Source organism: Ambystoma mexicanum, chromosome 9 (assembly GCF_040938575.1).
Source record: "Ambystoma mexicanum isolate Mex_15411 chromosome 9, UKY_AmexF1_1, whole genome shotgun sequence".
Taxonomy (NCBI): Eukaryota; Metazoa; Chordata; class Amphibia; order Caudata; family Ambystomatidae; genus Ambystoma; species Ambystoma mexicanum.
In genome coordinates, this window is record NC_090931.1 from 993,805,746 (window position 1) to 993,828,904 (window position 23,159).

The 23,159-nt window shown below is 41.3% G+C and overlaps 1 protein-coding gene across 1 annotated transcript in view; it reads right to left on the minus strand.

The window, feature by feature from the left end:
- LOC138488874 (dynein axonemal heavy chain 11-like) overlaps window positions 1–23,159 on the minus strand; it is a 2,478,284-nt gene that overhangs the window by 1,636,131 nt on the left and 818,994 nt on the right. The window contains exon 19 of the mRNA XM_069616234.1: window positions 17,558–17,731. Coding sequence (XP_069472335.1) covers window positions 17,558–17,731 — 174 coding nt within the window. The remainder of the gene's footprint in view (window positions 1–17,557; window positions 17,732–23,159) is intronic.

The window sequence follows — 23,159 nt, forward strand, 5'->3', positions numbered from 1 at the left end:
ACTGTTGGACTGCTGTTGGAACTTTACAGTCCTCTTTCTATCTCTATCAACTGAGAGGGGTGTGCTTATAACCCCCTGTACTCCGCGGAGCGGCGCGGAGTCGGTGCAGAGTCTCGTGAGTCTGCTTTGCCTGCTGGACTGTTGGACTGCTGTTGGAACTTTACAGTCCTCTTTCTATCTCTATCAACTGAGAGGGGTGTGCTTATAACCCCCTGTACTCCGCGGAGCGGCGCAGAGTCGGTGCAGAGTCTCGTGAGTCTCTGGAGGCTCCCGAGGCTCAAGGGGTTCAAGGGGCACAACCCTCATGGATCGAGGGAAAATATCCAAAGTGCCGACAAAAATCGTACATCACCCCCTTACTCGTATGCAGCTGAAGCGTGCCGAAGAGGGATCGGAAGGAACTCTACCTGCGTCTTGGAACCGCTTTGCCGTGTCTACTACAATAGCGGAGAGCAATCAAGTAAGGAAATCCAAATCCCATTCCTCTCCAGTCGCACGCACAATATCATTGCCGCGCGTGTCAATGGAGGACACGAGCGTTTGTGCTGGCGACATGCGAACCACGCACGCTACTGCCTCTTGTGTGGATCGATCGTGCAGTGAGCCAGACTGCAGCCTTTCCGCCGATAGCCTATTGAGCTTGAGGAAAACGGGAAATGTTTCTGTTGGTTCTGCTTGCAGAGCGAATGAAGGGGGGCCCTGTGACGGTGAAGTGTGGAGAGAGGGTGATGGTGTCCTACTAAGCGACACGAATGTGAGTGCAGGTTGTCTTCCTGGGAGTGGTGTACAAGCGCTGGGAGAGTCCTCATGTGTGGACGATGTTCCCAGCTCTGATGGAGTCCAACTCCCATGCGTACGGTCCGTTGACTTGGCTGGGCCTGTACGCTTACCGGGAGATGTAGAACTGGCTGTCGATATGCGGGGTTCAACAAATCGCAACGGCTAACCTCGGAAGCCACTGGATCATGGCTTGAATGTACTTCCGATACCACTTCCCTGATAACCATGACCTCCCATGCCGGGAGTCCTTCACTGTCCCTCAAATCTTGTGCCACTCATCCACTGCCAGATGCTACCAGCCCCTCGTCTTCCAATAAAACTTCCTCCAATGTGGAGAAAAGAGTCCACGTCAATGAAGCACCGTCAAGTAACTTGGCTAAAATTATGACAGAAGTAGAGGAACGAGGCGCTAGAGAAGCTAAATGCAATTATCCCTCTTCTAACTGTATCAACTCTAATGTCTCGAAATCTCATTACGATGAAAAAACCAATTCCTTGGCCATAGCGAACAAACTCCTCTTAGATCTGACAAAAATTAACAGCTCATTGAATGCCAAATCAGTATCAAATGATAGTGATCCGAATAGTGGACTAACCACCATTGAAACCCGTTCTATGGCAAATGAGCTGGAGGTTAATGTACAATCAAGTAGCGAATGGCCTAGGGGTCCTAGAAAAAGAAGACGAATGGCTTCCAGTGCATCTCCCCCCATACCATGCTCCCAAAATAGAAACCAACGGAACCGAATTTCTCTGTCTCAAACCTCCCCAGCGACTCCCAGAGGTTACACAAAAACCATTACAAGGCCACCTATATCCTCATGTAATGAGGAGCTGTCCGACTTTTCATCTCTGGACGAATCGCTGAATGCCTTCCCTGTTAGACATCAGCTTCTCAAAGGGAAATCAACCAACTACAGAAAAACTGCCTCCCAAACATTGAAAGACCTCAAGCTGCAAAACATGGTGAAAGAAGCCTTAAATGATCTTAGACCGTTTGTTTTATCCTCACTGACCATAGCTATGGCTCCAATGCTCAAACTGTATGAACAATTGAATGACAATGTCAAAGATCTAACTACACTAGCAACATTGACAAACTCTAAACTGGCAACAACAGAATTATTGCATAATGGAGGAAATTCCAAAATACAGGATTATATCCAAAGATTCGAAACCTTAACCAAGGATCTTGCGGATCAGAAACGCTCAAACGTTGATGAGAAACGCCTAATGTCTGAAATAACATTGGAAGCGTTAAGCCTATTGAAACAGGCCCAACCACCAAGGAGAATGTACGACGAGTCCCAACCAGCTTCTTGGGAGTCTGCGACGGCCCCACTAATGGCAGACACCTTATCAACTGAGCGGGAAGGCTGTGTCTTTCGCAAAAACAGTCATTGAGGACAATTGTTCCATCCTCAATAATGAATGGACGAGAGGAGCCAAATACCTCTAGGCCTCAAATAATGCAGCTGAATGGGAGTATTCCCCAGAGGGTTCCCCTGGGTGATGAAAGATCTACGAGCGAGGGAGACAATCTCTCGGATGTGTCTCACTCAGACTCGTCACGTAAGCTACCACCGACTATTCGGGTTGCAGATGTTGTTATTCGTCTGCCAGATGTAAACATCATATCATCTCATATCGAGCAAACAGAAACCCCAATGAAATTCCCCTCAGGTATTCCATCTACTCAACCTGAAAACAACCTGTTGGATGTAAGTATCCCTGTGCCATCTACGTCTGCAAATACTGAAGGAATCACTGGATTTTCAGAACATGAAGCAGACCGCTGCTCTGAAACAAAAGATAAAACCTATGAAATATTCCAGAAAGCACATATTGCCGATGTAAGCAAACTGCAGGAAAAAAAAACAAAGAATCAAAAATGCAAACGAAAAGGCAATAACATAGGATCAAGGAAATTTCTAAGAAATCTAAAATCAGTCAATGTATTTGTTAATACAGAAAAAGCAGATGAATCATCTAAAAAGACCAATATAGAGGTCCAGCAAAAGTGCCCGGACGATTCTGAACCGACAATTGTGATAGATGAAAGCGTCGAAACTGTTGAGCAAGAGCTCTTAAACTTATCAGTCTATGATGATGTGACAAATGCCGAAATAGACGATGAGGAGTCGACACACAAAACCACAAGTCCTGAGGCCTTGGCAAAAATTGACTGGTCAAATTCTTCGAATGGGGCTCCCCGAGCCAGCAACGGGCGAGTTTGCGAACTAATACTCCCGCCAACAGAAATGATCGTGTTGTCCCCCACTGAAAACTCCAACAAATTCGAAACTATGGCAGAAAAAAGAAGACGCCTGGGAGCTCGGAAAGAAGCCCTAAAATCTGGAACTGAAAATAGCTCAGCCTGCGGGAATGTTCATAGCAAAACGCAGGCTGAAGAACTTGACAAACCAAAACCTAACATGACAGACATGGTTAGTACAATTCAGCCCATCCTGCAGGATTCCAAAATAACCACAACATCAAATGTGGCTAATAAAAACCAGCGAAGCCCGCAACAAAACCTTTTCGAAAACAAAGACAAACTGGCAAAAACTGCGAAGTATATGCTAATACTGGAAAGAATATTGGACACTAAAGATGGTCTAACTTTGAACCGAAACAACGTCCTTAGACTTTTACATCATGTTCCTGGACTCCGGTCAATTGAGTCCAATGACATTCAAACAGTGGCCTTTATCAACGATCATCAGAATGAAAAAGTTGCACTGCATATAAATTCCAGACTTGTCTGTGATTCACTCCTAAATGCAGTCTCGTTCCTGCTATCTTTAGGCTTTGACATTCATGAGGTCTTCCAAAATAATACTTCAGACTTTAGCTCTACAAAGGCAATGGTAGCATTAGATAACAATTCGTCCTCAACCCACAAGGTTATCTTTGGAAACAATGCTAATCTAAATCCTCCCACTAAAGCTGCCATTAAGACATCGAACAATAAGCCACAAATCAATAAAGAATTAAACAGCCTCCCCCAAGAAGGAAAATTCTGTAACTTGGGAGAAAACATCAAAATTACAATTCCAGGAACAAATTCTGCAGTTGTAAGCGGGCAAAACAACGAATCACACATTTTGGATGATAATAACACGACAAAAAACTGGAATTGGTTAGCTGGCGTTCTGGGAGGGCAATCTAGCTAATGCCACCAGGGACACTGTAGTCCCTACATGAATGTCCTCTTATGGAACACCCGAGGATTCATGCACTTATTTAATGAATCAAAAATAAATCCTTTGAATCAAACATTGATTTGTCTGCAGGAACCCAGCCATAGTGAGAAAAAAAGGTCGCCCATCTGCTGGTTTAATAACAATGGTGAAAAAAAACTCGGGTTGGACAGTGAAAAGTGTCTGTAATTATACTCCTTACATCCAACATACAATTGCAGAGGCTACTTCAATGAATCCCGGGAAAAAAATCCAACTCAACATAATCAATTTATACTGGCATCATAAAGAAGCCGGTACATACAAATTTATGAATACAGTATTGGATCTAATTGATGCGATTAATAGCGAGCAACAAGTACCCAACGTAATTTGCTGTGGTGATTTCAACTTATCATGCTTGAGGAACGTGCAAGATTCTGCAGCATCAACCACACCGCAAAAGTTGGCAGAAAAGTGGTGCTCGGCCCTACAAGAAAGAAACTTAATAATGGCAAATGGGAACACTTTTGGAGACATTCCAGCACAAACAACATGGAAAAGTGGAAAGGCAACCTCCACTATAGACTATTTCTTTATTTCTGACAATCTGAGCCAACGAGCTGTGGAACTAACGATACTAGAAGATCCAAACAGTGACCACAGTAAGTTAACACTCACTCTGCATTCTCCGATAGTAGTGAAGCCAAACATCTGGAGGAACCAGGTTGAAGTAGAATCTAACAGAATTCGCCTGAAAATAAAGCCATCTGAGGTGAAGCGGATTACAGATTTATACTATAACCTCATAACAAACTAAACAGACGTCAACCCTGAATACACTGTTGTATTAGAACAGTTTATGACCATTCATAATGGTTCAAAAAGACCAGACTTTGCTCCTAAACACTGTTACAATCACGAAATTGCAGTAAGAAAGAGGCAATTAAGAAAAGAGCTAAGACATCACGCACAACTTGACACTGATCAGCGACAGCTTGCAAAAAAAGCCTCAATGCAGAAATACAAAAACTGGCTAATCTCGCATAAAACCATCCAATACCAACAGGATAGCGAAGCCATGTTAGCGGTGCTTAGCAATAAGAAGTCAGCCGACTTTTGGAACCTGATCAACAACATGAACTGTCAACAAAGCGCAATTCAGACAAACATGGTCCCACAAGCGGAATGGGTTACTCATTTCGATTCGGTCTATAGAAAAAACAGCTCAACAACTGAACCTAAATTTCCGAAGCTCACCAAATGGGACTTAAGGTTCGACAAGGAGAGCATAGCACAGAGCATCTTACGAGCTTCCTCCTCAAGAGCACCGGGTCCCGATGGACTTACCAACCATCTAATAAAACAAAACCCAGAGGATTGGTCTGAGTTCCTCATGCTATTGTTCACACAGATCATGGAAGAAGCCACAATACCATCTAGCTGGAAATCAGCAATTATAATTCCCATCTTCAAGAATGGAAACAGAGCAGACCCGAAAAACTATAGGCCCATAGCATTACTAGATGTCCTAGGAAAAATCTTTGCTACCCAACTACAAAATCAACTAATGAAATGGATTGAATCTACAAAACATCTAGACCTCCGGCAAACTGGTTTAGTCCGAGGCGTTGGCTGCGGCCTAAATCTGCTACTGTTGAACATTTTGAAAATGGAAACTATAAGAGCAAACAAAAAAATCTATCTTGCATTCGTGGACTTATCCCAGGCATTTGACAGTATTGATCGGGAATTATTATGGAAGAAAATGGCTACCTGGAACTGTCCTCTCAGTCTACTCTTGGCTATTAAAGCACTTCATACCGACACAGTGATAAGGGTGAGACTGAATCAACAAGGACTCCTCTCTGAGCCAATAAATACTTATAGAGGAGTTAAACAGGGCTGCCCACTTGCTGCTATAATATTCAATCTGTTCATCTCAGACCTGGGGGCTGCCTTTGCAAATATCAATGCCTTTGCGCCAAAAATAAACGGAAACAAAGTAAATTGGCTCCTGTATGCGGACAACCTAGTCCTATTGGATTTAACACCAATAGGACTGCAACGGAAATTGCAGATTCTTGATCAATATGTCACGCAAAACGGCTTAGTCGTGAACTCGAAAAAATCTGTAATTTTAACTCTGCAAGATCTTCAAAAAAACAAAAAGAGAGAGGGCCGGAAAAAATTTAAATGGAGAATTGGGAAGGAGGTCTTACAATGCGTTGACCAGACTATGTATCTTGGCATGTGCATTAGCTCAAGTATCAATGAGTTTCCATGGGTTGCAAAAACAAAGGATAAATGTAAACAACTAACACCACAGGCCTGTATACTTAATAAAAAGTTTGGTAAACATTCAATAAAACCTGTCATGGACTTCTATAAAATGAAATTCATTCCGGCAATTACACATGGAGCCAATAGTGCTCTGGGATGTCCAGACACACTATGGTCATCGCTTGAACATCACTTCTGGTCCAAAGTTTTGCGCCTTCCAATGGGTGTACCAACAGCTTGCATAAAATACGAGCTAAGTCTCTTGTCAATCAATGCAATTGTAACGTGGACCACTCTAAATGAATTTAGAAAAATAACCTCTGAGTCAACTGCTCCTCAATACCAGATTCTAACAAGTGCCGACACAGGACCGACAAACTGTATTCTGTCCCAATGGATAACACGCTGTGACACCATCCTCAGTGATCTATGCACCAACAGAGAGTTACTCCATACGAATCCTGTCAAAGTAAAATCACTATTATGGCAGCAAGATTGGATTGACACAGGGGACATAAGAGGAACTCATAGAATTATGAAAATATGCCCAGCTGAAGCAAGAAAATTAAATGACCCTCAATCCTACTTGCTTAAGTTCCCAGACACTGCCCGTAGACTTCTTTACATGAAATTTCGCTTGAACCAATTCCCAACAAGAGAAATGTTGGCAATTCGTCAAAAAGATGGAGCTCCAATATTGACCTGTCGCTTATGCGGGGAGGAAAATGAAACACTGAAACATCTTATTTTGTATTGCACACAATTGCGACAAGAACGATCTATTAATTTGAGAAAATATATTGTGGCAAGACCAACCCTGTCTGCTGAGGACTGGTGGGATATGATGCATCAAGACGTGGAACGCAGTCTAACAATCGAACTGACTTTCCTTCTTGAAAAGATGATCGAAAAGCTAGAAAAATATGAAAACGACATCAAAGACGCCGTAATCTCTGCTCGAACATTGGCAATCTAAGAGTGCTTTGGACTCCAAACGCTCCTTACTAAGTCTTATGACTCTCCCTTTTGCCTTCCTCCAGTCTATCTGTCTATCTTTGCCCTTATACTTCGATTGGAGCTCCTTCTGTAAATCTCTTTTCTTTAAGAATGAATACTTCTAATGTTTTTTGAGATTTTCCTTTTTCTTTTTCTCTTTCTTTACTTTTTAAAGGTTTGTAACAAACCAATAAAAAAAAAAAAAAAAAAAAAAAAAGAAAATGCATGTTTTTCTTAGTAGTTCCCGAAGAACTGACTCCTAAATCTCAGTTTTGAACAGGACTTCTTTGTCCCATACACTGGTCTTAAATCCCTTTTCTCTTTCTATATCTTAGCTATGAGCAGAGCAACAGCTGGCAATATATCAATACATTTTGCGCTCCAGACCCAGGCAGCAGGTTTGCTTGCTGTGCCAGGCCTGGGTAGTTGCTGACCTAGGATGTAGTAGAACGGATGGAACAGCGAACATCAGTCTCTGCTCTGCTATTCACACTGAAGAGTTAAGATCTGCTGCTATGCTACATGAAAGCTAAGAAAAGGTATCTAGAGTCTGGCATCCATACTTGCTTCTGCTTAGTCTGACAGGTGAGTGTCTGAACTCAGGGGCAGTGCTGGAGAGGAGACAAAGAGCTAGAGGAGCTGGGCAGCAACCATGACCCGTATAGCACAAGCATGAAATCTACACTAGAAGTTGTGGTAAGGGAGATGAGAGTTGCGCCGGTATTGGCCACGTTCCCAGAGCCTTACCTTTTTCCCATCACAATCATGAACAAAGGTATATTCTGAGAAAGGTGCACTAGGCCATTAACCAAAACACTAAGGGCTATGTAGTTGTCATTGAGGGAAGAATAGATGGTGTGACACAAGCGGGGTGACAGGAAGTTGCATTATTATATACACAGGTAAGGAATAATGAAATGATGGCACGCACATACATGAAGCACACAGAACAAACATGAACAGCATGCAGACATGAAGAGCATGCAGATATGAAGAATATTTGCACGTAGACATGAAGAATATTTGCATGTAGAGACAAAGAACACGTATATGTAGACATGAAGAACATTAACATGTAAGAGACGAAGGGCACGACATGGCGGAGCAAGACCCAAAGTACTGCCATTTTAAACCAAACTCAACAAGGCTTACATTCTGAAATACTGCATCTTGACATAAAATTGATCAGCACACATTGCTCTAACAGTAAACACAAGGTCAGTGCGCCCATGGTAGTTCGGCATAGCAATATGAAACCCCACAAGATAATGATTCCCAGGGAACACAGCACAATTATTAAAGCCAATTAGTTTCAATTGGTAGCAGTGAGAAATACACATATCCTTGAATGACAGGTACAAGCTACCATGCCAATTGATCTCACAATGAATGAATACACAGAACCCGAGTGGCGGCCAAAGGAATGCACACACATGTTAGAATAGCAGAAAAGCCAATAAATAGATGAAATTAGTTCCCGAACAGTGGTCCTCTACCACGTGACAGAAACAATAGTCATTTATGCCAGAGCTAACCAGACATGTCCTTAGCACATCACAGAGGCAGCACACCAAAGCCACAAACCAACAAGACTGATAGTGAAAACATCAGACCTGGGAACAAGTAGGGAGTACCTACTTTAAACTGGATCATAGTGGTTCACTCTTCTCTCCATCCTCACTACGAAATTGGCCAAGAGCGATGAGCTAAAATCTGTTCAATTTTCTTGTGTTCCTTGTATCTATTATTGTAGCATAGTGCCAACCAATAAGATGTTAAGTAGAAATGTATAGAGAATTGGGGATGGCCTTTTTGGAGGATGATTGGGCAGCTGCCCTAAGCATCCTATGGATAAGAATATGGGGAAACAAACATGCCACGTTATGTCACTTTATAATAAAAGCGACGCTGAGTAGGGATTTGTGACACAAAATACCCTGGCTGAGGTCTGTAAAGGAGTTTATGTGTAAGGCGAACGTGCCGGTTGTGCCACCCTCTTCTATGATGTTGCTCCCGCAGGAAGTAAGATCATTTAAGGAAGCGGTAACCCGGGAAACTTTGGTTAAACGCACAAATGTAGCATTGGTGTTACAAGTGGATAGTTTACATCAGCTCATTAAGTGGGGTGCCAACTCTACAGCCATACCTTGCCTGGGCAAGGAAAAAACATCAAAGTTGGCTCATCACAAGAGCACGATTTGACTGCTTACGCTTGAGAGACAATACAGTGAACTGGGTGGGCTAACCAGATGATCCAAGTTGTCCTGTGTGTGGTGCCCCGAACGAAAGCTTTAGCCACTTCATCCTGTTTTGCCCAGGCTATGGGACTACAAGAAAAAGGACCATTCTGCAAGTTTTAAAAGCACAGATTTGCGCCAATATAGGCCAGCCATGTCTTTTTTACGAAGGGCGGAAACGAAATTGACGGCTTGGGCCTTGTTGTATTTGAAGGCTACCATGTTTCACAGAAGGGAGTTTTTAAGAGGGCAAGATGCTGCTTTTTTAAGATTATGTAAAATGTGTGTTTTTTTTGTTATTTCACCTAATATGCACCAATGGATTATGTTCTATTTTTGATGTGTATGTGTATGATGAATATTTGTATTTGACTAAACATTTTCAATCAATCAAGTAGAAATGTATCATTGTAGAAGGTTGAACATAGAGGAGTTACTAGCTGTAGAAGAAGCAATTGTAATGAGGTTCACTTATAGATAACCATATATCCTATACTCTAACATCCAATCCAAGACTAGAATAGAAGTTTTATTATAATAACCAACTGCAATGTCATTTATGATGGCTCTTTGATATAAAAAGTTGTTGTCCCTGTCACCATTTTGAGATTGTATTTTATATGCTCTCCCAGTTGCTGTTTGTTTTTAAATAAAGCTGCGTTTTCTCATGCACCTGGAGCTACTCTGATTACTGAGTTTTTTCCTTTATTGGTAAATGTTGGGCCTAGCTTACCAAAGCTATGACTCATTGCGCAAGAATTGGACTCAGATGCCTAAGGCCCATCTTTCAAGCTGCAAAGCCTCAGGCCGATGTCAACTGGCCAAGCTTGACACCCCAAGCCATAGGCGGGACATCCCTCACACTCAAACAAAGCAGAGCCTGATTTAGTGGCTTCTTTAGAATTACAGAGAAGGCCCACGAGACCCACATGCCAGATCCGCACTTAGAAACCTTGGGATATTAAGAGTGTTATAAATAACCAATTATAGTTATAATTATGACTTGGATCACAGCCCCACACCCTACGACAACGAGTCTGAGAAGCAAACTCTCAGGCCAAGTCTTAAACATGGACATTGAAGCTGAGACCCAGAGCAACCATGTTAGACCAAACTAGTTCATAAATCCTATTCGGTAATCCAAGATAAAAAACCTAAAGGTCAAGCTGAAGAAAGCCGAACACTGAAATCAGTACTGATACAGTTCCAGTTGTGGTTCACCATGTTAGCAGAGTTTTTCCCTGAAGTATGTAGAGGTGAATGAATGGTAATGGCAGAACTGTTAAAATCTGGAACATATTTTAAATTTAAACGTTTGCTTTGTTCATATTCTACCCCTTTATATTCTTCATTATAGTATGCATGGGTTTTCAAAGATTGTATATAGCACGGATTCATGTTAGGTGCTGTATTTTTTTTCTTCTTAAGCCTCATTCTTTTACTTAGCTTATTATATCAATGTTCCCTTGGACAAGCTATTTACTGTGAATTGTGCAATTTCAGTTCTGAACAAAGATCAAGTTTGTCTGGATTGGCTTCCATCTATAATCGGGTGAGGACCGCACTGAGGCAGCACTGACAGGGCATGACAACACAATTCTATCAGACATCCACATAGTAGTGCTTTGTAAGTAAGTGGGGGTATCTGGCAGTTATACAGCAGAGATTTTGCAAGTGTTCACTGCACAACCTTCTCTAGCCTTGCTACAGGTGTGCCTATTAGCCCCCTCCTTATGGCCAGTATTTTAGGTTGGCTCAACTGTCCTTACCAAACACCCTCTGTGATCTTTCAAGCTTTTGGGACCCTTCTCACAATGGAAGCAGAATTGTTCGCAACAACAAGACTCATTTTACTTTGAGACAGCAACATTACATGTTCTTGATCTCAAGGTAATGCTAGGTTTGCCAAAGAGAATTTCAATGTCCAGTGGATGCTGTTGATGTCTAGATGTTCAGACCTATGGCAGGGATTGTTGACCCACCGAATAATAAAGCCCAGTCAAGTCCTTAGGAAATCCTGAATATAAATTTGAGAAATATTTACATAATGAAATGTGATTGAAATTCCAAAATGCTGTCCTTTTCTTTGTGGTTCATGGGCCAATTGGTTGTATATAGTGTCAGCAACAGTATAAAAAGGAAATGTTTCTTATTTTCTTTGTGTTAAATGAACTATCGGGATTGCTTGAGCCAATGTAGCCTCTTCATATCCGTCTCTGAGTTGTGGGGATTTGCATTCCCTGTTGTGAGACTGTCCTTTTTGGAGAATTTCAGTAAGAGACGCCCTCATTAGGAGTTTTCGAGTTTTGCTATAACAGGGAATGTATGCAATATTCTAAACACTTCACCCTTTACCCTCCTCCAGATTATGGGAAAAAAGAAAAAAAGGAAAAAAAAAGGATTTTCGGCAGAACAGTGCTCTCATGTCTAATTGCTAACCTCTAGAACACCATACCCAAAGAACATAGAATCACAGAAGACCACATCACCTTCAGGAAATGACTGAAAACCTGGCTATCCAACGGACAATGACAACCTCGAAGGGACACTGGCACCGATAACATCACAGACAAACAACGAGAGAGGAGATGAGATGGGCAAAAGAATCACAACCAAGAACCTGGTTAGATACCATCAAGCAACAAGCAAAGAGGCACTCCAGACGCTCAGACAAACCAACAGACTTACTAACCCACTTCCCCTTCCTGCTCCTCCAACATAACTGACACCCCTACACCAGACAGTGGGCTAGCCACGCTACACATAAACAAACCAAGAATCAATTCTATGTTCATACCCAGCATCTCTGAGATGCTGAAGCACACCTAGAGTGAACCACCCCACATTGTCCATAAAACCTTCAACAACGCAAGTACACACAAAGATACCAAATAGTCTTACAGCTATGGCCAGCCGCGACTGTGGATCCATTATGGACACTATCTAACCAGTGTGCACAACCAAAACCCACCACAACACCACACAACACACTAAAACCAACACAAAACACTACCACACACCCGAGGCACTGGATTGTACCCATACAGTTACAACACACAGGGCCTCCCCCACAAACATCCACATGCAAAACAACACTCACAGATGCCAGTTCCTCCTGGCTCTGAAAATATCCTCTCAACCTATCCTCACTACCCTCCCCAGACCCTCTCTTGCAGAGCCACGTGAGCACCTGGAGACTGCCCCTGCGGGGTAGCGGTGCGTGGTATAAATCAACATAACATAACATAACATCATGAGCTATTTACGTCATGTGGTATTCAGAAATACTGTATGAGAAAAATACCTCATGATTAGGAGTTTGAGTTTTGTACACGAATACAACATATTTTTACTGCCACCAAAAAGTTGCACAAATATTTACCCCACCCCTCACTGGCATATAGAAAATGCATGTCTATTAAGTGATGCACATCCCCTCTACTTAAAGGACATAAAGATGCTGGACACCTAAAAAGGTGTGATCTTAGGTGTCCACATTCTCAATCTCTTTGCATATGTGGTAACGATAATTACTGCATGCAGAAATCCATTGAAAAATACTGCAAACCGCATAAATGGCAGTTTGCCTCAACACCGAGGACTTGTACCTGTCATTTCAGTACCAGAACTGCAATGAACCTGAGGGGATTAATGTGAATATGCAGTTCCTTTCTACAATTTGACAAACAGAGGAAGTACGTGGTGTGTGAACAAGGGCAGGATAGCGAGGTCTGTCGTCCAGGATTACTTTTGCAGTAGGGGATGCAGGCCGAAGTCTGGCTTTTTACGCATCCGTGTGTCCACTTGCACTGAGCAGAACATATTTGATTTTAATTTTGGCTAAACCTCGATATTGACTGTTCATTGTCTAAAATTCATGCTATGTGGTCAGATTAGAGTTCTATATAATGGGCTTGTTTAACAGCAGTTTACACCTCTGTAGTACCAGTCATCCAGTGCCTTTGACAGCTGCAATAAGAGCACATCAACTACTTCTGTAGCAGCAGGCAAGGCATGCCTGTGACAGTATGCTGTTTTAAAAATAATTCGAATGTCTAAAGTTTGGACTCTTTTCAGCACCATCTGTCACTAGTGGGCATAGGCTAGCTAAGATATTGATTTTTTTATTTCGCTCAGAGAGGGAACATTTAAAAATAATACTTGAGAGCCTCAGAATTGTGTCCATTTTGCCTGGCGAGGCACTCTTTCTCTTTTTATGTGCGATGTAGAGAGGATCGAGGGCGCAATACCTAACGCTGGTAGATTCTTGGTCATCTTAAGGACACATTCATTTTATGCAAGTCCACTGACAGTGACGTGGTCATCTTAGCTGTATCCAGTTATATCCACACAGCTTGGCTAACAAGGAAAACATGTCACTTCTCAGCACCATGACCTCAAGCAAGGTAGCAATGGAGATGTTTCTCACCTTGAAGTGAAATGTTCAATGAAGAGATAATCCACGTTTCAACCACTCTTATATCATACCCGAGAAACCACATGAAACCGTTCTCTCCATTCACTTTTGCTCCCGCCTCACCTGACACCAAGTAAAATGTTCCCTGAGGCAGTTGAGCCTCAAGGTGTAGGATTGTTATAGAACAGTGAAGCATATACATTCTCCTCTAAAATCACTGGACATCAACAGGCAATCCTTGCCAAAAAAGGGGCTTTCATAAACACAGGCAATTCTTATTGTCCCGCTCCCAGCTCCCCTTCTCCCCAAGAAAAGAAGGCACCCATCAAATTTGAATTTAAACAATGGACTGAAGATGAAATTCGGAAGATAACAGCAGATACAAAACCCACCTCCTGTCTTGGCGATAGATTCCCTGCTAGTATTTTCAAAGGCTGCATGGATATGTTGGTCCCATGGGTTACCAAATTAGTTATTCTCTCCTTCACTGAGGGCAATGTCCCACTCCTATTAAAGGAGGAGTGGATTACGCCCTTACTGAAAAAGAGCCATCTAGATCCATCGATAGCCAAAAACAACCAATAACAAATGTGCCCTTCCTTTTAGTATGGTATGGTATTGTTTATTTGTAAAGCACCTATACATAAAGTAAGTGTTTCAAAGCGCTCAAGGAGGGAGGGAACAAGGGGAATAAACAACAGTCATTCAGAACCCTTGACTTTCTGAATGATAAAGTCTGCACGGGTAGAGTGGGTGCAAGAAAAAAGTGCATATAATACAATTAAGAGTGTAGATAACAGCAAATAAGTCTGACGATTCTGCAGTTTTTCCAAGTTCATTGAGGTGCCACCATGCAAGGAGGGGAGACAAGGGAAAAACAGATAGACAATCTTCAAGGCATGGTGCATCCAGGTCGTGCAAGTATGCAGACAGGTGCAGGAGAGGGGAGGGGGGATGGTTTGGGGGGCAAGGGGTTGGCGGGGGAGGGGACCAAGTGCACCCAGTCAGTCAAAGGCTGGGGTAAGTGCTCAGATATCCACTCTCATGGGTCATTGGCCAAGTGCAGTAACAATGAAGCAAATGCAAGGTCCGGAGCCAAGTGCAAGAGGACTGGTGAGGGTGCCAGGGACCTGTGAGACTCTGCGGTACACCAGGCGGCCAGTCAGCAGGCTGTGCAGAAAAGGAGGGAGAGAGGGATAGAGCCGAGAGAAAGGTTAGCAAGGTATAGGAAGAGAGAAGGAAAAGGAGAAGAGGACTATCTTAAGGAGTTTCCGGAACGTAAGGAAATCAGGCTCAAGACAGAGTGTGGCACGGAGGCTATTCCAGAAGGAGGCCCCTGCAGAAGATAAAGATCTCCCTCCAAATCTCTGCTTGGAGAACCGGCTCACTCGCAGAAGGTTGGAGGTAGATGAGCGGAGGGCTCGGGAAGGAGAGTGTGTGCGATTCATGGTTTCTCATGATAAGACCATATTTCCAACATCAGGAGGGACTTTCATTGGCTCCCCATAAAGCATTGAATCACACACAAGCTCCTAACTCTGGCCTACAAATGCTGGAGTAGCAAGACACCCAAAGACCTCACAGACCGCCTCAGGGTTAGCCAACCTAATCGTAACCTATGGTCTCAAGACTAGTTCAATCTGCTGCAACCCAGGTTAAAGCTGGTTAGGTTTGGTGGTACTAACTTCGACACCCTCTCATGTAGCTGTTCCAGCCCCAGACCACCTGACCCTGCACTTACTTATATTGTTTGTCTTGTCTTTGCTTCTTGTGTGTAATGTAAATAAATACATTTACTGGCATCATGCAGCCAGAATGAACGTTTACTTTTTCAATTGTCTTATCTTGGAAATCTGTGATTACAATGAAGTTTTATCCTTTTAACTGTGTTTTAACATTACATTTTAAATTGTTGCTGTTTTTATGCCTCATGCTTTACTGCTTTATAAGCATTATTGATTGATAATAGTTGCCAAACTAATAGCTTTTTGCCATAGCCTATTATTTGCCACAATTATTTGTGCTGGTCCTAGCTTTCTATAATTGCTCTCTTTTGGCTACATAAGCGGAACTAGTTCCTTTATGATAGAGATCATGGGATTGTACTAATTCCCTGAGACATGGATCTCTGTTCAATCTTACATGCGGCCGAGAAAAGGGCCCAGAAGGAATAGCATCCACGACCTTCAGAACCTTCCAAATGCTCGTCAAGCAGGAACCATCAAGGTTTCGCCCTACAGTTAAAACATATAGCACTTTCTGATGGAGCATGCTTAACTCGCTTATCCATGAGACAGGTATCCTAAGGAGTTGTTTAACAGTCAATATATTTCACAGTGATTCAACCAATCAGATTTCTTTTGCTGCCAATAGGAAGAGGGGTTCACTTGACCTCTTTAGCATTGCATGCATTTTTATAAGTACATCTAGCAATAAATGCATTTAGAAAGTGTATATCTGAGGAGGTATTGTCAAGAACTTGATATGCCCTTATTCAGTATTAGTGGGGGACTGATGAGGGAGCTAAATTGAATGCCTACTACAGATGTCCCTATTTCTTCTATGAAATTAATCACTGTGTGTCTGTCTGTCAAAACCTTTCAACTAGTCAATGATGCTTCAAAGGCAGAATTTGTCATAAATGTGGATTCAGCAGAAATTAAGTTGGATATCTGTTGTTCTGAAGGCTTCCTATATCCTGGTGTGCAAGAGGGACAGTGACTTAATTATTTTGCCCTTTAATAATCATATTTAGGCCTGGCACCAGAGAACTTGTCTACGCTGCCAGAGCTCTTGCAGCAGTATGTAAAGGGCATCTGGGGTAATTAAGCTGATCCATGGTACAAAAGAAGTGAATGTGTCATTTTGAAACCTTTGTTCTGTCTCCTATGTTGTAATAATGTTTCTATTCTATGTGTGTTTGCCTGATGTTTAACAAATTGAAACTGTAACATCTAATAATGCATTGTAATTAGTGAGGGAACTTTTATGCTGTGTTTGTTTTCCTCATTTGTAACACGTTTCAGCTGTGACATTAAAATGTGTCGTACATTATAGCTAACACATTTCTACATTATAGACAGAGCTAGAGTGTCTATGTGTGTGTGCTTACGTTTGTGTTGGTGTCAGGCCAGACGCCAATCAGCATGCGTCACTATGATATTGATATGATATGATATGGCATTTTTAACGCACCTATACACAAGTGTTTCACACCGAATTAATAACACAGCACAATTATAACTTTGAAATCATCAGTTGGCATTTATAACACAAACAAAATTATTTTTTCTAAAATTGGGCCTTATATCAGTTTTCTTTTGCAAACATATGTATTTTGGCTCTTTACACCACATAACAAAAGCACAGAGTCCATTGTTATTCCGATATACTATTTATGAAAAAATGCTTTAAAAAAGTAAAAATTGCCTAGGGATAATATGACAATGCTAACGTTACAATGCATTTTGTAAGCTATTTCCAAGCGCATTTTTACATTTTATTTATTTAGAAAATTAACGGAACTAACTGTCATTAAAGTTACTGCAGCGAAGAAAAAGTTAACAAATCCAGCCTTTTGCAATGCTTTGAAAAAAATTAGATTCAACAAATGAGACAGTACAAGCAGTCTACAATTTTAAGGAGATACTAGGAAATCATACCTGTAAAGGAACATCAGGCTCCATTTCAAAATCTGGAATTTTTTCAGTCCATGGAGAAAATTTCTTGGAGTCAGGATCAATAAAATAATCGAAGACAGTGCCTTGGGAGGGAAACTTTATTGTTCTCATTTCTTTCGTCCACCACTTACTGAACTCCATACGATAATCAATTAACTACAGAACAGAAAGGATAGTGAGGTTTAAATATCTGGTGCATTTGATCTGTCATTTTGCTGCAGAAATCTAACATTTAAAAACAAGTGATGGTGGAACACCTTGTCTGGTTCCCCTCTGAGAAGAAGAATAGTCAGACGCGTTCCCAAGAATACATCTCTTGGCTTTGCATTGAGGTTATGGAATATTTACAATTGATATAAACCCATCAATGAAGCCATGCCACTTCAGAGCCCTTTTTTAGAATGAAACACTCAACTCTGCAATAAGCCTTCTAGACATTCTAGGCAATCTTTACATAACTATGTGCATGCCCATGAACTAAATTGAAAATATCACCAAGTGACCTTATGTTGTGAGAAGAAATCCTCCCTCCCTTAACTGCTGAACATTATGCATTCCTTTGAGAAAGAGTGAGCATACTCGCTCTTAGTACTTAAGGGCTGTAACCAGACTGATCAGGCCATTAGAGAATATATGAATCCAGCTTATTTGCTAATATTTTCACAAGCATTTTACAGCCTGTGTTTAAAGAGGAGGTAGGTAGATAGGTTTTCGGCAATGAAGGATCTTTACATGATTTGAGTAATAGAATCAACAATGCTTCTTTGAAGGATTGCGTAGATATTCCCTCATTAACAAATGGATTAAAGATGTAAAAGATTAGGAGATAACAATTAAGTAAACCGAGAATTGGTTTTCATCAGATAAACCATCTAGACAATAAGTCTTACATTTGTTAAGAGCCGTAATAACCTTGGAAATGTCTTCCAAATTAATTGAATAATGTAGCAACTGTAATTCACCTGCATTATAGCTACGTCTAAAATGTTTCCTTAAATAATGTCTAGTTCCAGAGGGGACAGGCTACATTCCTAGGAATAGAATTACTAATCAAAATCTACTAGTGCTTACAAAATCTTTTTTTATCTGAGGATACAAATAATGCTGTTGAATGTTTGATGAAGAAAATTGTGTTATGTTTTTTGGCTTCAAATACAAGGCTGACTCTTTCCCTGTTTTGATAGACTGGATCTATATCTTTGATTTACAAATCTTGGTGTGCAAACCTCCATGAGCCAACTAATCAAGTTACATGTATGCCATTCAGAACTGTTTTGCCTGTTGTGCTTCTGTTCAACATAGCAGATTTTCTATTTACAATCTGATCAGCCCTTCATTTAAATCACTAGATATTATTAAATTTAACAAAATGAATCATAACATATGGGTTTTGAGATCAGACCAAACGTCAGGGTCACAGCATAGGAAGCCATAGACATTACATGTTAATGTTAAAGGACACTTATACCGCACGGTATCACCACCGGATTAGTCCCCTGGCGCTCTGGCGGATCTTAAAGGTAAGAAGGTAGGATGGGTTAGTAGGGTATAGTGGGAAAAGGTGATGTTCTGTTAACAAGCTTCAGTCCGGTTAACACCGTTTGCTGAGCATGGGTGCGATTTACAGATCGTAGACTCCGACGTGCTGCTGTGCGGGACTATGTGTGGTTTTTTTTTTTTTTGTTACAGTGAAAAGTTTTAATTATCTGGTATACATTTCACAATACTCCACCTATATGCAGTGTCTGAGATGTTTACAATCAATTTAAACAAAGGGATGTATGAAGTAAAATGGTGACCCTGCATCCAAACAGCTGTGCAAGCGGATCCGTTTTACACCCATAACTGTTTACATTTGGCAGCTCCTTCTGCTGACAAGTGTGTTGTGCAAGCAACACTTTACTTAGGTGGGACAGATTCTTCCACCTTGTAATGAGATTATGTAAGCCTTTAACATTCCAAGATATGAATTTGAAGATGATGTTTCTGTTAGTGAAAGTCAATAATAATGAAAAACACCAAAAGCAATTGGACACACATTTCTTGAAAATAATGAGAAGTACAGAATTAATAATAAAAAAAAATTGAAAGTGCTGTTGGATTACACCACATAAAAAGCATGCATGTAATACAAATGAACATTATAAGCAATAAAAAGCACTTGCAGAATAAGCAAGATAAATTAGACCTAAACCACAGTCCCAAGAGGAAGTGACATTAGATCAGTACAACTCAGATATGCAAATATACCAGAACATGCCAGTGAAGAAGTCAAAGGTTCACCACCATGTGTAAATTGACACAGTAATGAGGCCCCAAATGAAGTTTAAAGAGGGAGCAGGCATCACACACAAAGAGTGCGCATGATCCTTTTAAGGCAAGCCAGAAAGATACTATAAGTAAATCTACAACTTCCTAATAAGCAGCACTACAACAACAGGATGATTAGCTAGCTCATCAATACTAATTCATATGTTCAGGAAAAAAGACACAATCTTACTTACCAGAACTGAGTTTGTATGTAGTGCAAAGAGTCAAATTCAAATTTATACGATGTATATGATGTGGATGTATACAAAACACAGTAACACAGGACCAACTCTGCACTGATCCTTCAGATCAGGAAAGGAATTGTCCCAAGATGTTATAGGGGATCTCAATTTGGCTTTCCCCTGTTATTCGATTGGACCCTTGAATATGAACATCCAAAGACAGATCTGTTTCTAGAAGAGTTAGGCATTTGATGTCTGAAGCGTTTCCTTCCACTTATCATCTTTTCCGAGGGCACTGGTCTTATTTGTGATTCGTGAAGCCGCATCAATTAAAGGACCTGGGGTTCCCATGTCAATGAACTATAGAAAGGAGGAGACACACACTGAACCAGAGAATTCACTTTCATTCTATTTGACCTACTGATGATCATTCAAACTAGATTATGAAGAACAAACCAATCATCTCTTTCACAATCCTGATTTGAATTCCAGAAGCTCCATCCTTTTCCCAAAATTGCCCCTGAAAGGCTGGGTGTAATACTGTTTTCCGTAACCTCATGTTGTAATGAGGAACTCTTTTTTTTCTTCAAAAATAATGTACTTCTTTAGCGGATACATGAATATGAATAGCATGAAAGGATGAGAGCTGTCCTGGAAAGTGAGGGCTCTGTGTTTTATTCTGTGGTCTCTTTCAATTTCAAGAATGGGATCAAAGGTGATACTTCGAAATTTAGGTGCCCAATGGGCTATCAAGGATATTGGGTCTTACACATCAATTGTCCAGCAATTCCAAAGAAGCAGATGATGTTCCTTTGGCTACAGTCTTTCAATTCAGTAGAAGCAACATCTAGGGAAAATACACATGTTCTATACACTCACATTTTTGGAAGGATATTCTTTCTTCAGAAACTGAAAGTATGCCCCCAATTGCTTAATTTCTCCTAACATGCCTCAAACCTCATCCTGTGCATCTTGTGTATGCTTGTCTGCAAATGACTTATTGTAGGTCCTTGGTAAATCAATGTATTTCTACAAGGGAAGATATATTTCTTGTTGCAAAGACAAATCGGCACACAGATAACGTTTCCACACAAACAACAGGAGGTCTGGTGAGCAAAAAAGCATTTCGTATCTGAGAGGCATAGAAATAGTCAATCGACTAGAAGGAAACAGTTCAACACACTTATTTTGACTAACACACAATACTGTGGCCATTTTAGTACAGGTTTACTGCGTGTAAAGTTAACCAGATTTCTTAACAATACAACACACTGAGGATACTTATGTAATTGCCTGGTTTGCTACCAGTAGAAATCAGTTGTGTAGTTCATGAGTACTATTCATTGTTATGCTCTTAAATCTCTTCTCACAATGTATGATATATGTGGTCTTGAGGCCACTGTACAGTGTGCAAAATGCAGGGGTCCCATCACCCTCAGAGAACATTTATATTGGATTCCTCAGGGCCTCCACGTAGCATTTCTTTATGCTTCAGGAAGCTTTACCATACAAACCATCTACCGCTTCTCTCCGTAAGGTCATCAGCTGTACAGATGTAACGTGAGACTTCTCTACCATTTATCAGGACACATACATGGCTCTCCCAAGGACCAAGGGCATATACCTTTTCACCGGCATGCCTCTCTTCCAATATTCCTGTTGGACCACTTTCATCTGGGGCCTTTGAATATATAATAGGGCTCACCCCAGTTTTCAGGCATGTACGTCATTTACATGTACCTCTGGTACCTTCCGTCTCCTAACAGGCTATGCCTGTAGAAGAACTCCTCTGAAAGGAACTGCGGCTACATTATTCCTCAGTCAGAACTGTGTTCTATGGAAAGCAGGCAATTTTGAATGTAAGTTTTCTTTAGATAGTTAAATACAAGAAGGAAAAAGCCCATTCCTGTCAATAAGATACAGATTCAACGAGCTAAGTAGGTTGCTTACATATTCTGTCACTCCTTCACTTGTTTTGATGCCAATATTACATAGTTGTGGAGTGGAAAAAAAGAAGCGCATTCGGAACAAGTCAGCCATCATGTCAACAGTTGGACAAACCTCAGTCTAGTTTTTCTTAGATTAGTTTCATAGACTGTGGTGTTTCTTCTGTTTCTATTCTGCTCTCATCTGGCCCTTTGTAGCCACAGGGCTGTATCACCTATGGGGTGTGTGCACCCTCCCACCCCTGAGTCATTCTGAAACAAATCCACTTGTTATAGAGGAAATCCAGGTCACTCAGTGAGTCTGTGAACATGTGGATAGTTATCCTGATTCTCCATGTGAATGTCAAATATGCAGGAGAGACCTTGCCGGACTTTGGTGTTTTGTGCACATGTCCAAATGAATCCATCTATGTAGAATTATTATCATTATTATTTTTAAATTAACCAGCTATATGGTGTGAGCACTGCAGACCAACATGGGAGACATGTCTCTTCTGGAAACTCTCACCAGGACTGCTACGCATCCTATTGCCCCCTGTACTTCTTGCCAAAGATGTTCTCTTGTTACATTTATCACACTATGCTGCAAGTGTGCACAGCCCTGTACGGTTGTCATCACACTGCTATTTTACTGTGCAGCCTGAGCTTTACCCTGTCCATTGTCGCCACTCCTGCCTGAATCACTGAAAACACCTGCTAACCTCCTCTGTGACTGAAATATTAGCACTACATTAGGACCATGTCAGGAAAAATATGAACAATACAGATCTCTTTCCTGGTGAATAGAATAGTGAAGGAGGAGGTCTCTTCAAGCTCCTCATAATGAGGATTCCACAATAAGTCATGAGCAAGCCGCGGATGCTATCCACACAAACAACATTGTGTCTGATTATAAACTGGACATTTCCCAATATCCCATGCCACCACACCATGTCTAGAGGTCCAGCCATGGAAGGTGATGGTTATGCCCAATGAACCTTGATGGAATCAAGAGATTTGAGGCATGGAGAGAGCTGGATAGTGAGTGCCAGTCATATCTGATTCCAACATACCGATCACCAAATGTTTGTAAACGTAACATGCAAACACATGTTGTTTCATGCACACGACCAAGTCAATGCATTTGTGGCCCAGGTAGAAGCCGAT